The sequence below is a fragment of the Vanderwaltozyma polyspora genome, genomic scaffold, assembly GCF_000150035.1.
Source record: "Vanderwaltozyma polyspora DSM 70294 KpolScaffold495 genomic scaffold, whole genome shotgun sequence".
NCBI lineage: Eukaryota > Fungi > Ascomycota > Saccharomycetes > Saccharomycetales > Saccharomycetaceae > Vanderwaltozyma > Vanderwaltozyma polyspora.
The window spans coordinates 65,293-82,328 of record NW_001834636.1 but is presented as its reverse complement, the minus strand read 5'-3'; the positions used below and the strand labels follow the sequence as shown (position 1 = coordinate 82,328).

General features: G+C 31.5%; 7 protein-coding genes across 7 annotated transcripts; 4 read left to right on the top strand and 3 right to left on the bottom strand.

The window, feature by feature from the left end:
* Window positions 1-439: 439 nt before the first annotated feature.
* Window positions 440-1,078, top strand: RIB3 (3,4-dihydroxy-2-butanone-4-phosphate synthase RIB3; the record flags this gene model as incomplete). Its single annotated transcript, XM_001643836.1, has 1 exon — window positions 440-1,078. One exon carries the CDS (start codon window positions 440-442, stop codon window positions 1,076-1,078), a length of 639 nt encoding a protein of 212 aa, XP_001643886.1.
* Window positions 1,079-1,342: 264 nt separating this feature from the next.
* On the bottom strand, window positions 1,343-2,641 carry WRS1 (tryptophan--tRNA ligase WRS1; the record flags this gene model as incomplete). The annotated part of the gene is made up of 1 exon (XM_001643835.1): window positions 1,343-2,641. The coding sequence occupies one exon, from the start codon at window positions 2,639-2,641 to the stop codon at window positions 1,343-1,345; it is 1,299 nt and encodes a 432-aa protein (XP_001643885.1).
* A 465-nt stretch (window positions 2,642-3,106) lies between these two features.
* VPS60 (Vps60p) lies at window positions 3,107-3,796 on the top strand (the record flags this gene model as incomplete). Its single annotated transcript, XM_001643834.1, has 1 exon — window positions 3,107-3,796. One exon carries the CDS (start codon window positions 3,107-3,109, stop codon window positions 3,794-3,796), a length of 690 nt encoding a protein of 229 aa, XP_001643884.1.
* An 803-nt stretch (window positions 3,797-4,599) lies between these two features.
* On the top strand, window positions 4,600-5,529 carry YPQ1 (cationic amino acid transporter; the record flags this gene model as incomplete). The annotated part of the gene is made up of 1 exon (XM_001643833.1): window positions 4,600-5,529. The coding sequence occupies one exon, from the start codon at window positions 4,600-4,602 to the stop codon at window positions 5,527-5,529; it is 930 nt and encodes a 309-aa protein (XP_001643883.1).
* A 428-nt stretch (window positions 5,530-5,957) lies between these two features.
* Kpol_495p22 (uncharacterized protein) lies at window positions 5,958-7,412 on the top strand (the record flags this gene model as incomplete). Its single annotated transcript, XM_001643832.1, has 1 exon — window positions 5,958-7,412. The coding sequence occupies one exon, from the start codon at window positions 5,958-5,960 to the stop codon at window positions 7,410-7,412; it is 1,455 nt and encodes a 484-aa protein (XP_001643882.1).
* Window positions 7,413-7,624: 212 nt separating this feature from the next.
* On the bottom strand, window positions 7,625-10,882 carry HAL9 (Hal9p; the record flags this gene model as incomplete). The annotated part of the gene is made up of 1 exon (XM_001643831.1): window positions 7,625-10,882. One exon carries the CDS (start codon window positions 10,880-10,882, stop codon window positions 7,625-7,627), a length of 3,258 nt encoding a protein of 1,085 aa, XP_001643881.1.
* Window positions 10,883-14,992: 4,110 nt separating this feature from the next.
* Kpol_495p20 (C2H2-type zinc finger protein) lies at window positions 14,993-16,453 on the bottom strand (the record flags this gene model as incomplete). The annotated part of the gene is made up of 1 exon (XM_001643830.1): window positions 14,993-16,453. The coding sequence occupies one exon, from the start codon at window positions 16,451-16,453 to the stop codon at window positions 14,993-14,995; it is 1,461 nt and encodes a 486-aa protein (XP_001643880.1).
* Between the last annotated feature and the right edge of the window lie 583 nt (window positions 16,454-17,036).

The window sequence follows — 17,036 nt, the reverse complement described above, 5'->3', positions numbered from 1 at the left end:
TGAGTTAAACTTCCTCTCTTGTAAGGGGCACAATTCATCCAAGTAGCTTTCTTTCCATCATATAGTTTGGAATTATATAATTAGTTAGTTAATTGATTGGTTTTTTTACTTGATCAATTGTAAATGTTGTAGTAAGAATGGCTGATTTTTGATATACGTGTGTTGAGGGAGACAACGAATTTAGCTTACAATTATTTAATTGTTTAATTTTTTTATTTTTGAATTCTAAAGTTCATTCATGTAGATTTAGAGATATATATACTTGAATTTTTATAGTTGATCTATTAATACTTTTCTTCTTATCTTTCTCGAGTTGTACTTTTTGGGTAATTGATAACTTATCAGATAAATAGAGACTCTACACAAGAATATACCAATAGCAGTATAGTAATTGTGCTATAAAAGATAAAATAACATATAATATATAATAAAAGCAAAGATGTCAAGCATTTTTATGCCAATTGAAGAGGCAATTGAACATTTTAAGAAAAATAAGTTCATTATTGTAATGGATGATGAATCCCGTGAGAATGAAGGTGATTTAATTTGTGCAGCAGCCAATGTTCATACTGAGGATTTGGCATTTTTAGTACGTTATAGTTCAGGTTATGTCTGTGCACCAATGTCCAATGCAATTGCTGATAAATTAGACTTGCCATTACTAAGAACTGGTATGAAATATCAATCAAATGCTGATGATAGACATGGTACTGCTTATACAATTACTGTAGATTTTGCAGAAGGCACTACTACTGGTATCTCTGCTCATGATAGAGCTTTGACTTGTAGAAAGTTAAGTGAATCAAGTTCTACTGCTACTGATTTCTTGAAGCCTGGCCATATCTGTCCATTAAGAGCTGTAGATGGTGGTGTTTTAAATAGACGTGGTCACACTGAAGCAGCTGTTGATTTATGTAAACTAGGTGGTTTGCCAGAAGTTGGTGTTATTTGTGAATTGGTCAATGATAGAGATGGTTCAATGATGAGATTAGACGATTGTGTAAAATTCGGTCATGACCATAACATTCCTTTGATTTCCATTGAACAATTAGTGGAATATTTGGAAAATAAACAATAATGATTTTTAATGATTACATTTTAATACAAAATTATCTCCATATCTTAATTAAAAAATCAGTTTTATTCAGACAATTGGTACTATATATATAGAAATTTATTTAGATATAAGTACATGTAATAATAAAACTTTAATGTCTTCTATTGATATCTATTTTATTGAATTGTATTTCTATAACAATTATGGAATTCTTTAATAAGTATATAAGAGACAAATATGTATTTATTAGGAAGTATACAATTATTGTACAAAGGAGACATTTGATTATTTTTGCTTCTTTTCCTTTGGCTTGGCTGGAACTAATCTTTCCTTTTGGCCCCAAACTAACTTATGTGGTTTCATAAACTTATCCAAAGTTTCCTCATCAACGTTCTTTCTACGTTCTTGAAATGCCAAGACAAATTCTTGTAATGTTTCAATGCAGATTTTTTTCATTTCACCGGATAACAATTCACCAGCTCTATATTTATCAGCACATTCTTTCAAAAATTCATCATCATCTTTGAAAAATGATAAATATTGGTACGCAACATCGATATCTGGGTTACCACCAAGCTCTCTATGTAGTTCAACAGAGACTTGACCACCACTGAATGCATATTTATTAATTTTTTTCTGAATTTGTTTAGGAGTATCAGTCATAAAGATTGCAGAAGTCTCATTAGATGCAGACATTTTAGTAGTAGAACCTTGTAAAGCAGGGAAAAACTTTGAATGAATCAAGGCTGGCTTATGGAACTTCAATTTATCAGCAACATCTCTACAAACTCTGAAATATGGATCTTGGTCAATGGCACAAGGGATTAAACATGGAGTCTTTTCTGGTAAACCTAAAACGTCAGGGAATGAACTTGGGAAAGCAGAAGCAATTTGAATTGAGGCAAAATGGATTTTACCAATACAGTCAGAATCAGTGAAACCAAAGACAGCCTTAGCAGTTGAGCCTGTAATTTGTCTGGATACACGAACAACAGTTTCATAAAAACCTTTACCCATGTATTCTAGATCTGAAAAGATAAAAGTGTTTTCTGGATTGAAACCGACAGCAATGATATCCTTAGCATTTTCACGAGCATACTTCTTAACATCATTAATTGTCAATTTTTGTTTGAATAAAAACTTTTCATCATCAGTTAACTCAATAACTAATGGTACATCGAAAACTTCCTGTAACCATTTAGTGAAAATAAATGGAGTCATGTGTCCCATATGCATGGAATCACTAGAAGGACCTCTACCAGTATACAAGAAGAATGGCTTTCCTTGTTCATATAAATCTAGGATCTTGGTGAAATCACGTTCACTAAAGAACAAACCTTTACGAAGGAAATGATGTGGTTTATGACCAGTGGCTTTTTCAAATCTTTCTAAAGTTTCCTCAGAAATACGTTTCGTACCAAACTGAGTTATCAACTTATCGTAATCAATCTCTTGAGCAATACCTTCTTCATCAACAGCACCTTCAACATCCCAAGGAGTAATAACTTGCTCTTTAGTAGCCTCATTGCTAGTGTCTAGCTTACTAACACCTTCAGCCAATTTTTCAACCTTATCAGCACTCATCTTATCTTAAACAGAAAAAAAATTAAGATCTGACCACTTAAACAAAATGTTCTACCAATTCCCTACTTCTATTGACATCTAAACTTAACAAACACTATTCTAAATACAATTAGTTTCGATAAAAACTGTTTTATATGAATCTTGTTCAATCAATATCAAAAATATCGATTAAATTTTTCACTAAAGGATTTAAGACTTGGAATTTTTGATATCTAAAAAAGGTTTCAGTATAATTTTAAGTTGAAAGAATGGATGATTAGATGCTGAAGAAGCAGTTGGAAGTGTTCAGAGGGAGTGTATATCTGTTTTTAATTGTGTTATTGATCATTAGATTGGGTTTTTCTTTGAATTTTTTGGTTCAGAAACAGGTTTAATATTTGATTGATTTGAAAATTTCACCCTTTTAGTCAGATAAAATAGGAAAGAGAGGTGCATACAGGGTTACATCAGGTAGTTTAGGAAAAGATGAATAGAATATTTGGGTACGGTAATAAGAAGAGTCAGGATCAGCTTTTGCAAGAATCTGGTAAGGCGATGGACCAAGCTCAACAAGGTTTACAAAACAGGATATCGCAGTTAGATACGCAGATATCTCAGATCAATTTCCAGTTACAAGGTTTACAGAAACGTATTAGCAATTCCAAGTCGTCAGCTGGACAGAAACCTTTGAGACAACAGGCTTTGAAGTTGTTGAATAAGAGAAAGCAGTTGGAACAAATGAGAGATTCGATGGATTCGCAGTCTTGGTCGATGACACAAGCACAGATGACAAGCGATAATTTGAAAAACACAATGGTGACAGTGAATGCTTTGAAACAAACAAATAAAGCTCTAAAATCACAATATGGGAAGATTGACATCGATAAACTGCAAGATATGCAGGACGAAATGATTGATTTGATCGAACAAGGTAATGAACTTCAAGATGTCCTAGCAATGAATGGTACTGAAGGTATTGAGGACATTGATGAATTTGAACTCGATGCAGAACTAGATGCTCTTGCAGAAGAAGATTTAACTAGTTTAATGGCAATGAATGAAAACCCAGCTGCCGGTATAGATATGCCGTCGTACCTATCAGGATCAATTCCGGAATTCATCGATGAAGAACCACAGACAACAGCACTTGGTAAAGAATTGGAAAGTGCGCAATGAAATCACAAATAGAAATAAACCTAATATATCATAATATAACATAACATAACATAGAATAAGAATAAGAATAAGAATAAGAATAAGAATAGTACATCCTAGAAAGACATGTCAAGTCTGATGTGAATAGAAAACAACGGGAAAATGGTAAAAATACAAAAGGTCATGTATATTCCATAATTTTAGTACAAAATTCTTTGTGTTAAAACAGAAAATGGTTCATCTATACAGTATTTCATACTTAATGAAGGCTCATCAATACATCTGAGGTGGACAATGGTCGCAGGTCAATGGAGATGCTCTTAACTATGGCAACCGACCTACTGTGCCGGGTAAACTTCCATTTTTTTCAAGATAATTTCAAAGAGGATGAGATGAGATGAGATGAGGAAAGTTCAACTTGACAACAGAATGGCTTATAATGATAATGGATATTTTTATGATTTAAGGTAGGTATTTGTTGAGTTCATATCTGTTTCTTCTAGTGATCTAGTTATCAAAGTGTGAAATTCTTCATTATTTAAAGAGCTTGAGTGTCTGAAACGAACAAAAAAGGTTATATTGAAAAAATTGAAATTTGACAGCTTTCCACTTAGAAAGGATTTTGATTTATAAAAAAGTGTTTAGATATATACCAAGATACTGATAGCTTTAATAGATTGATAGTTTATTGTTCTGTTGTTTAGAGTCGTTTGGGTTATTTTAGTTCTTCTTTTTGTTTGTTTGGTTGGTTTTCATTTTAATTTGATATTTTTTTTTATCATTATTGGTTAAAAGGAGATAATACTAGTAATAATATTATAAAAATGCAGTTAGTACCAATAGTGTGGAATTCTCAAAATATTAGTGAGATAGCTGGTTCTATTTCTATTGCATGCTGGGTGATTGTTTTTGTCCCACAAATTTATGAGAATTTTTATAGAAAATCTGCTGAAGGTCTTTCTCTACTTTTTGTCATCTTGTGGTTGGCTGGTGATGTATTCAATCTTTTAGGTGCTATGCTTCAAAAACTTTTGCCAACTATGATAATCTTAGCTGCTTACTATACAGTTGCTGATATTGTACTGCTAGCTCAGTGTCTATGGTACGGTACAGAAGAAAAACTAGATCCAATCCATTTATCTCCTGCGAACCCTATGAATGAGAGTGTCTTGCAAGATGTATTCCATGAACACCAACCGTTGTTGGTTAGTGATGGAAGGAGAAGAAGTTCACATGGTGCTATTGACCAAAGAGATGATGCGATGGCAATCTTGTTAGAGGTTGAGCAACAGGATAATAAAATTGTTAAAAAGAAGAATATGTTTAGCGATACATTAATTGTATCGTTTGTTATTCTTGCTGGTTTCATATCCTGGTATATCTCATATTGCAAAAATCCAAATCGTAACCACCCTATTGGGGATGAACCATCGTTAGAAATAAATTTATTAGCTCAAATTTTTGGTTACTTAAGTGCTTTGTTATATTTGGGTTCTCGTATTCCACAGATATTACTGAATTTCCAAAGAAAATCATGTGAAGGTATCTCATTCCTGTTCTTCCTATTTGCTTGTCTTGGTAACCTGACATTTATTGCTTCGGTTTTAGCTATCTCGACAGATTATAAATATTTGTTTTTAAATGCTTCTTGGTTAGCAGGTAGTTCAGGTACATTGATTATGGATTTTGTAATTTTTATCCAATTCTTCGTTTATGGTAAAGATGGAGAGAAATTAGATGATAACCTTGCATAAAATGATCATGTTATTTATTAATGTATATCAATAATAATCAAAGCAACTAATAAATATACATATTTATATATATATTACACTAAGAAATGAGAGTTGGCGACCAATTAACAATATTAGAATGACTGAAAGAGTTATGAGGTCATCTGAGTTATTCCTATAACAACCTCATTTATATCACTACTGGGTTTGAATTTTCTCATTACGGTTTTTTTATATCATATATTAGTAGGGGTCGTATCTTCATTTCTCTAATTGTTTAGGGCTGACATATGGGTCTTCATAAGCGACGTCACAAAATGTATACAATAATAGAGTTAACCTCTTTTATTTAAGATGTCAACGGTTATTAACGACATTTATTTATACCTCCTAAAATAATTCAACAGTAACATAAGATTCATTGATTGTTTATAAGTCCTGTGTGTCAAATGAATTTAACCAACAGTTTCTCATTCGAATCAGAAGATTCCAGTAGTATAGAATTAGGTGATTCAGATTTTAAGATATCGAGATTCCCTTCAATAAGTGACTACTCAATAAGAGATGATAACGAAATAACATCTTCAGATTCTGATTATACATTTTCTTGGAAATATGGTAAGAGCGTTCTATCTCTAGCAAGTTTGGTCGATTTATCAAACTCAAATGTTGTAGATAAAATTGGGACAGATTCTAGTAATGGTAACTGGGACATTAGAAACAGTTGTGATAGTAGTTGTCATGACGATACTGTTATAGATATTGGGTCTGAATCCTATTTAAGTTTGTTCGAGATCTTTAAAGAATTGACTGAATTTGATAATATTGATGAATTTAATTACGAGTATGAGAACTCAACAATTTCTCAATTATTTACAGACGTCCTTTACTTCACTAAAAAGAGATTTCTAAATTTTGATCAGCTCAATTTGGAAGTAAGCAACCTTAATAAAAAATTGCAAGATAATAAGAATGTGATAGAATCTAAACAGAGCTCATTAAACAGAACTCATATATCTACGATAGCATTGGAAGAAGACCTTAATCAATTAATTTCAAACAACCGTAAAAATGCGTATAAAATTCATCGTTCGATATATTATTTTGAAGCCATTTCTCTAATACAGAAGAGGAATAACAGTATTACTATTATTAATAACGACAGTAATTTATCAAACTATGGCAATAATCTTGAATTGCTAAATTGCAGGATTGTTTCAAATTTAAATAAGCTATTGACTGAAAGTAACTTAAAAAAGAGACTGTTGTGTGATATCAAAGAATTAATTGAACAAATAAACTTTATATTGTTTATGAATAAAAAATTGTTTGAAATTACTTTATTGCAAAATTCTAAGAAGGCAATACAATTAATTACACCCTTGATCAATTCCAAATCTGGACATTTGGATATAAGCCAGATATTCAAGTTGACGTTGGCCAGTAGTGATTATTTTTCAATTCATTCTGAATTTATGAGAACGAAAAATGATGATAAAATCAATGTGCTACAAGAAAGGATTTGGAATAAAAATTATAAAACTCTATTCTGGCCACACAAAATTAGACTTTTAATGGAATTTCTGTTTGAGATATTTAAATTTTTATTGCCTTTAGAAGTGTCCAATCAATGCGACACTTGTTTAAGAGATTCGGTTTTAGACTTAAGTATGATATCAGATAGTAAGGAAATTTACAACAAAGATGTTAAGAAATACTTTAAAAATTTATCTAATGTTTTGGAATTACTTTTAATTTGCCTAAAAACATCACCGGTAATTACTGATTATAAAACATGGAGATACTATGAAAGAGAACTTAGAAGTGAAACTTATAAATTTAATAAAACTGAGTCAATAACCTTATCACTCACAAAAGAGTTACTCTCATTGGTGAATTATTAAATGCGGTTTGTCATCAACGACAACTGAATTACTTCGAAACATTGTTCTGGTCATTATACTCGTAATAAAGGGACATTTGAAAAATCTTTCATGAGATCATTATTACACTTAACGTTAATATTACAATATACTTTTCTATATGTATGCCTACTTATCAATTCATATTAAAATACCAAAGAATGTATGTTTACTAGATTAAACTGCAGTATTCATTATCGTTTTAAAATCTTGCGATCTCTTATAGCCGTGGCAAAGAAAAATTCTCTATCATAAAATAAATCAGATTGCCAGAATGAATCTGTGAATAGTGCATCTAATTTTGAGCCATCTTTTGCTTTCTTTGCAGTTACTTTTTCTATTTCTACTAATTTCTCTTTATCTAAATCATTGTTCGAGTCTTTTGTACCGATACCACGAGATACCAGATACGCAGGAAATACAGTAGTAAATTCCTGTGATTCTACTGGGAATAACGAGGTATCTTTTTTCATTAGGAATTTTCCCCCAGCTAGTGATGCTACTGGTGGATTTGAAGATGGTGAAAAGATTTCAGGACCTAATTTAGTTGAATCATAACGCAACTTCTTTAAATTATCTACAGTCAACTCTTTGAATAGTGTCGTTGATAATGGCAAATATTGCTCTGTTGAGGAATCATCTTTAACAAGTTCTGGTGTTTCTAATTCCAAATGGCACTCTTCTGAATTCACGAAATTTGGAGAAAAAGAGTGTTTCTTTAAAAGTTCAAACAATTGATCAACTGCTGCCCTTTTCATTGCCTTAGAGTAATCTAAAACTTTTGTTAGCATTTCAGAATATTGCTGGACATTGATATTTACTTCGCAATCTTTTCTTTTCTTCTTGTTGAAGTATGTCACAACTTGTTGTAGTAGGAATGTGTAAAAAAAGATAGACGTATTCCATTTCATATTATCAGATACCAAAGATTCCTGATTTTCCCCGATTAGATGGGTATGCGTTGATTGTAGTAGCTCTATAATAACAGGTATCTCGTCATTCTCTTCATTATCGATATTTTTAATAACATAGAAGAACAATGTGTACACCCCAGTCAAAAAATAGTACATTATTTCGTCATTGACATAAGGTTGATAGTCAAAGGTTTGGAATAGCTCTAACATTTTTATACATGAAGTTTTGGCATCATCGGCAAAAAGCCTGTAAATGGAAGGGATATCTAAAACTGAATTTGAAAAGAATTCTTCATTATCTATTAAGTAGCTTGAGCCAAACAAACATAAGACAACTTTCAAATAGAAGTAATGAAAATGGCATTTTAAAACACGAAAACATGCAATTTCAAAAAATAATGCTGGATTTCCATCCAAATTCTGCACATATAAGGTTGATAAACATTGTTTATAACTTTTCAAGTTCATACATGGATGTAAGTCAGCTTCCCAATTTTGAAGCCTATTGTGTAATCTTAAGATTTTTTCTAAGTTTTTGTCGAATGGGGTATTGGCAAAACTGTTTAGTGCAAAACAATCCTCATATATTTTACCCTCGACAAGTATCAATTCAGTTATGAAGCATGAGATGAATAAAGGTACATATTCACAAAAATTAATGATATAGTTCAGAGCGTCTTTTAAGGTTTTTAATTTATCCAGTTCAACTTGGTTGTTATCGAAATCTCTAGTTGAAAGAACACTTTTGATTAAAGACAAAAATGTCTGACTATTAAACATATCCATAGAATCTTCTTTTATCATAGGCGGTCTTGACATAATTAATGAAAATGATTTATCTTTGGAATAGCACCTCCACCAAAGGTTGGTGTATATCATTAACTCGTCTAAAGATAATCCTTCATAAAAGGATACTTTATTGAGTCCCATTTCAAGAGAGTATCTTATTGCTGTTTCCAAGACACCTAAAGCGACTTCGATACCTTGATTAACTTGCAAGTAACCGCTCAATAGCAAAAGACCTTGTATAGTTCTTATCCCTTCGCTCATCATCAGCAATTTGTTGTAATAATACATAGCATTAAGTAACGCATTATTTTCAATTATTTTCAGTTCATCTTTATTAGGATCGTATCTATCTTTCCTTAGATGGTAATCACTTGTTCTCATCATTTGAGTTATTGAAGCACCTGAACATACACCAATGTTTAAAAGAAGAAGTTCTGAATAGGACATTTTATGGCGGCCATAGTTGGGATCATAATATTTGTCAGCAATATCTAAATAATCATTCAGTCCGATCAAGCCAGTAACTGAGGAAAGCGCTGTTGCCCTGAAATTTTCTAATAATCTTTTTGACTGTTCCTTTGGTGGCAATGAATTTAGATTAGGAATGCCATCGATATAAATTGGGGAGCTAAAATCCATTAATTTCTTCGTTTGAACGACATTCCATTTTAGCGTCACAGATATAACATCTTTTATAGGACAGATAAATTCATCTATTTTTTCTTTTGTTAACTCTCCTTTTTCGGTTAGCTTTTCAAGAACCCATCTTAACTTTGGTGTAGTTAATAGTGAACTTGCATAATACTTTAGATTTTCACTGTTGGCCATCATAGTTGTGTTTCCAACCATATTGAAAATATAGGTATTTTTTTTCTTTTTTTCCTTCGAGCTTGATTCAGTACCTTCACTGTCTAAGCTAGATTCTGCTTTATTCCGAGTATTAGTAAAAAGAGGTGCAACGGTGTTTAAATTTGATGTAAGACTTGAAGTGTTGTTAGTTGACGTGATATTCTGGTTTGTTGCGATTTTGTCCAACAGCCATTCAAGTTTGGCAATATGGTCAAATATAAGAGAAACTTTTCTATCTAATTTCTCAATTTTATTATTTGTCACTTTTGAAGGTGGAATTACATCAGCTGGTGATGTAGAAGATGCAGGAGTATTAATATTACTTGAATTATCAAGTTTATTTTTATCATTATCAAAGTTGGAAAGGTTATTATTTTTATCGTTTTTAGAAGCTGCTAACAGATTTTGTGAATCGTGCTCTTCCCAGTTCTTGAATGTACATTCAGCACCATATTTAACACAGTTTGAACATTTGTTTACTTTTAAATTTTTGATCTCATCACATTTTATCTTTCTTTTCCTACATCTATCACATGCCCTTGCAACTCTTCGTTTTTGAACTTTTGTAGTACTGACATTGGATTTAATTGCTGAACCAACAACATGCTGGTTATCTTTTATATTTTTCATCATTAAGTCATTATTATTTGGAATCATTGTATTTACATTGGAATCTTGGGTCATAACAGGATAAAACTCTCTATAATTTTGTGGAATCATTGGTTGGTGTGGAGTCATAGAATTCATAACTAGGCCTGGATTTTGATCAAATCCATTTGGTGGGGGGGAAGCCATAGGAATCATACCTGTACCTAACACTTGTTGCATACTAGGAGTCAAATTCATATTAATATTGCCCGGTTGGCTATTCGGGTTATGAGGATATTTATAACCATCCATTGTGTATTTAGCGATGATTATGTCAATTCTTTTCTCTATATATTCGTTTTAGATCAATAATTAGTCTCCTTTGAGAATTGAATAATGAAAGCTATATAGGAATGAATCGTTAATAATTCCTTGTTATATGAATTGGTATTCTTTAAAAAATAAAGAATCGATGTTCAACTTAAAATGAAGAATTATCCTGGATAAAAAACAAAATCGAAAACAAAACAAAGTAAAAATTTTAATGAAAGGAAAAAAAATAAAGTTTGTCTTTAAATCACTAACGATGGATGATAGGAAGTTTATGAAATCGGATTTGAGTAACAGGAATTTTAACTAAATGAAACAAACGTTGTTTGGATCAATAATTACTAGTACCCTATTTTTCCACTAAAAATTTTCTTTTTCTTATCTAAATTTTTTTTTTCTGTCTGACCTTGTAAAAATATCACCAAGTAAATATAGAAGTTCAATAAAATAAAGAAAAAAAGATGACAAATTAAATGACAATTAAAATTTGTCAGTACAGTGAATGATAAGGAGAAGTAAGACAACAAAAATCAAAATTATTTTCAATAAGGATCAAAGAGGAGTTCACGAAATAATTTTCAAAATGAATAAAACAACAATGAGTGAAGAAGATATTGAAAGGAACAAAATTCAAGTATGTACAATTTCACAAAATATTGTTTGAAGAAGGGAAAAATTTCAAATTTGAAAAGAAAAAGAAAAACTTAGCCTTAAATGGCTAGAGAGACTCTTTTTCCTACATCAGTTCTATTTTCGCCAGATGGATTAAATAACAATCAATAATTATCATCCCGCTTGGTATCCAACAATTCCATTTAATTCAACTAGACTCTAGTCAATTACCACTTTCAATTAGTGCAAAAACACAGGAAAAAAGAAATATAAATATAAACATTAGCGGGTTCTCTCAGCTTAGATCGAAAAAACCAAACCGAAGTACGGTCTCGAAAGGAAAAAAAAGGCTAATTGTATTCATCGGCGTTTTTAGAAGTGAGAGACCTAGTTGAGCTATAAGAAAGGCGTAAATATAACCTGTATTTCTTATTCTTTTGGCCCTCTCTCTCTTTCTTTCTCTTGGCCTTCATAAAGAAAATAGTAGTCTTATCTCTGTCCATACTAACTATTGTTAAATTTTCAAATACCGCAAAGCACCCTGTCTGTGTTCTAAAATTTTTCCACGGTTCTTCTTGCTTGGTTTCTTCATTGACAAGACCTTTCCCTGGCCAGTCGTTTCTTTTCCGGCAAACTGTTCTTCCAAACTGTCCATCAGTGATTTGACGGTATCACGTGATATGCGCTCTCCTCAAAAACCGGAAATTTAAATAGAGGGCATTTAAAGGCAGGGTAAAGGTGGCAAAAATAGGGGAGATACCACAAGGGATACATAGCAGATCCCATTTATAAAGAGAAAAGGTAGAAAAAGCGTAACTTTTGTTTCCAAGCATGCATTCCAAATTCCAAACAGACACATCTTAATCTAATCCATACCAGCTGGAACACAGCTTATCTTGAGGATATAAGAGATGGAAGTTTCTTAAAAAACAATCACCCCTTCCCCCTTCTGCTCCCTCTTAAACGTTTGACATGGCCCACAAACAGTATCTCCCCTCAGTAATGTCTCCAACTCCTACATCGACTAGAAATGGGAACTTACAAGAAACACCTCAAACACTCACAACAACTCCTCCCCTCTCAAAATAAAAAGCCATAACAAACACCAATTTTAATATAAAATAGTATACCAACTCCTACCAGAAAAGAACCCTCACTTCATTCCAATCCCCCTCAACATCTCTCTAATCAAATTGGATTTCCTGCCACTCACACACGTCATGACCAGCTTCCCTTGCTCTTCTTCATCTCCAACCTTTAAACTTCATCAAAGAATCCTAAAAGTTAAACTGAAACACACCTTGTTAGTATAACATATATATATATAAACAAAACTCTAATAATAGAAACAGAAACAGAAAATTAGCCGCCTATCTCTTTATGCGGGTAAAATAAAAATACCCTCACTTTCACATTTTAACTAATTTATTTTTTTGGAGTCCAACAAGATTATTATATAAAGAGCTAGATATACAGATAATGATTTACTTTCCTTTGTGACTGATTGACTTGTCAAAAAAAACAATAGTAGAAATGGTAAATGGGATTGGGAGTTCTCGTAAACGATATATGTTGGAATTGTAATTGATATAGTTGCTAGACTAATTGAAATATGAAGAAAGAGGGAAAAAAATTGGCCACGTACGTCTGGGAAAGCAAGAATCTCTAAAAGTTCTTATTACAAACTGATCTATGTTTTTGATTGACGGTGATGAGTCAACAAGGAAAGGGAATGCAGCAGACAGGGTTCAGATTCTTGTCCGGTTCACAGCATATCACATATAAAATATAAAGATATACGTGTCCTAATGACGTGTGCATTTTACGACAGACTGAATATATTAGTCTTTGAAATATAAATTATTGGTTTTGCCTTTTCAGGTAATCAACGTTAGGTCAGAGACAAGATAGATGCAAAGTGTATGTATGTGCTCTTTGTTCTGGAGTGGTTGTGTATTTTATTTTATTTTTGGTGTCCATCAATTATATGTTAATCTACTGATCGAAATTACTGTGCCTTTCCCAAATTTGTGAACTGCATTAATTTTGGATAAAATCCGGTATATTTAAAACTATTTTTATTTGACATTCACACTAGATGATGAAATAATGTTCAAAACAGAACAATATTTTTCATCTGCCCATATGACAAGAATACGTTTCAAAAATGATATTATGTTTAGCTAGAATTTCAAAGTCATAACTAAATCCTATATTATTTCATGATTCCATTCCCTATCAAGTCCATTTAAGCTTTTGTTACCTTTTACATACATAGACTTATTGAGCTTGTGAAGAATCTATTTTTAGTTATTTAGGGCTTATGGTTACTGTACTTTCCCTGCTCCGGCCGTTAATTACGAGTGTTTTTTTGAAAATATAGGGTTATATTTAACAAAGAGGAAAACCCTAACCCTGAAAAGGATTAGTTGTGGAAATTTCATGGAGAATTTAATAGATTCTATACATCATTACAGTGATAAACACTACATTAAAATATGATTAATTTATTACTATTATTGTTGTTTTTATATCATTATTACATACACTTTAAAAATAAAAATTTGGGTGATGTGAAGACCAGTTGATTATGATAAAATAAAAATAATTTCCTAGCTATCGACATCCTTTCGTTATGTTTTTTGGGAAGAATTAGTTACTAAAGTACACTTTTATTCACCACTAATAAATAAATGAGAAATATTCAGTGAACTTTGTCAAATGAATATGTAGAACAGCATTAGAAAAAGAATATTTTGATATAAATAGAAAATATTCAACGAACTTTGTCAAACAAATATATAGAACAGCATCAGAAGAAGAGTATTCTGATATAAATTGAAAATATTCAATTGACCAACCAATATATGGTCAGTTAAAAATAGAATTTTGAAGTATTACTCAATTCAATTAATGTAAATACAGTGGTCGGAATATAAATAAACAAAAAAACAGTTTTGATTTGAAATTAGAAATTAAAATATTATATATGAATGCTGAAAGATACATTTTGAATGACATTCAGTAATTTCCAAAGATCTATTTTTATATCAAATTCATGCTGAAACTACACGTTGATTAAGTTATGCTAACTCTATGGTATGCTAATTACTTTGTCAGAATAAGTACCATTAAGTTCAATTATGCTGACAATACTGTTGGGAAGTGGTATAATAAATAAATGAGATATATACTTCGAACAGAATAATGTGTTATTCTCTCTATCCAAAGTTCCACTAATTCACGGACATACATACATGTTGTATGATAGTTTGGCTGGGATACGAAACCAGGAAGGTATTATGACAATGACTTGTTAATGTTACACTTTGATATTTTTGAATAATGCAATGTTGATGTATGTTATTGAAACTACTGTGGTTAAAACACACCTGTATTTTAAAAAACCTTTTGCCGTTAAAAAGATAAACATCGGTATTGAAAATATGATCTACAATTTGTTTTATGAGTGCCATCTGTCTAGCCCTTGTTAGAGTTTTTCTGTTTCTTTAGATGAATCTTAACATGTCTATTCAAATTGCTTTTGACGTTAAAGGTTTTGCCACAATTTTCCCAATCACACTTATATGGTCTAACTTTGGTATGAATTAACATATGTGCATGCAAGGAATAAGCTCTAGTAACTCTTTTTCCACAAACAGAACACTCATATGTAGCCTTTTTGTTTGACGTTTGCTGCTTTTTTTGATTGTATAATTTTGTTATCTCATTATTATCATTTTCAAATCTATTATTACCCATCAAATGCACAGTAGGCGAGTTAGGTACGAACATTTGATTATCAATTAGCCTTTCAGTAGCTGTTAAATTCTGATGATAATAAGATGGCTCTGGTAGATGTAATTCATTACTTCTTGTAACAGACGGACCAAAAAGGGCTAAAGGGCGGTTAATAATAGATGGCACGTTTGATAAACTATTTCTATATTCCATATTTTGGTAATTAGGTACTTGGGTTTGGTGAAAGTAATTCTGGTTAATGGCGCCACTATTAGGATGCTGATTGTTTGAAGTTGTATTTACACTTTCGATCATGGATTTTTCTGAATTTAGCCCTTCAGCATTGGGATGTGTTTGACTATAAATTGAATGGTTAGCTGATGAGATTTGATTGTTAGGTATATTAGCTCCTGTCCATTGATTTGTTGCAAATACTGGAAACTGAGATTCTTTTCTGAAAGCCTCATATGGGCTTCCTAGCTGGTTCGTTATTTGAGAGGAATTTCTTATATGGTCATGATTCAATCTTTTATAAGGAAAGTGACTTTGATATTCTATTAATGAGGTACTTTTGAAACTGTCAGAGTTGTTAGCATCATGATATGATAACTCGTTATTAAGATATGGTTCCTGACTCCTACTAAATCCATCATGATTTCCCACTGGAGGTAGCATAATCTTAGAATTTTCAACTTTCTCTAATTTATCATATGATTGTTGGCTATGGAAGAATTTTTCATTTGCTATACCATCTTTATACCAGTAATGTGATTGTGATTGATTCGATCTAACTGTACTCAATAGAGGTCTCATGTGTGCTAAACTTATTCTATTCGGCTGTTGATTATTTGAAAGTTGATTGGCAGCTATAGCATATGGTTGAGAGAATACGTCATGACCACTCGAGTTTGTTGTGCAACCTATTTTAAAAATTGGATTTCCACCTGAACCTGCAGTACCACTCTGGAGTACAGCATTAGATATATCTCGATTGCCATTTATGATGTTTTTATTCTTAGTTTCAGGCATTAGTTGCGAATTTAAAATACCTTTGTTTATTGCACCTTTTGCCATATCACCAGAAGCTCCGTGTTTGTTAAGTCCTTCTGGTAAAAAATTTGAAGAACCATAGGGTTTTGCTTGTGGTTTATTTGAATTTGGATACTTGTCAGATGAAAACCCACTGTCTTTCGAATTCATATAGAGAATATCAATTAATTGTGAAAAATACAGATTACCGTTGCAATATAAGTTTTGTCTTCTAAGGTTTTGCTAGCTGTCAATTAGGTCAACTCTCCTTTGACGAAAATAAAATTAAATAATGGTTTCTTTTATTATATGTGTTATAATCTATTTCGATTCATTAAACAAAACTATTCAAAAAAAATCTTATTTTTATTATAATTTCAATCTAGGTTTAAAACAATAAAGGATTTTTATCATGAAATCATACTTCTTCGAAGTGTTTTGATTAAGATACAGTATCGAAAATTATATCAACTCAATGTTAAAAGCTGGAAAATAAAAGTTAAATATAAATGTTATTTGAAAGAAAGTAGAAGGAATTAAGTATTTTATCAGAGATATAATAGCTCAAGCAAGTGCACTGATCTTAATCGAAGAGTTCTTACTAAGGAAACATGCTGAATAATAGCATAGTTACCATAAATTGTTCGCAAAGGAGATTAATAACTGTTTAGCTAATTGGCACTAATGTAGTTGAATTTACGAAGATAGTATATCTAAAGCAAGTAAAGATAGCCCCATAGTTCATCCCTTTTTA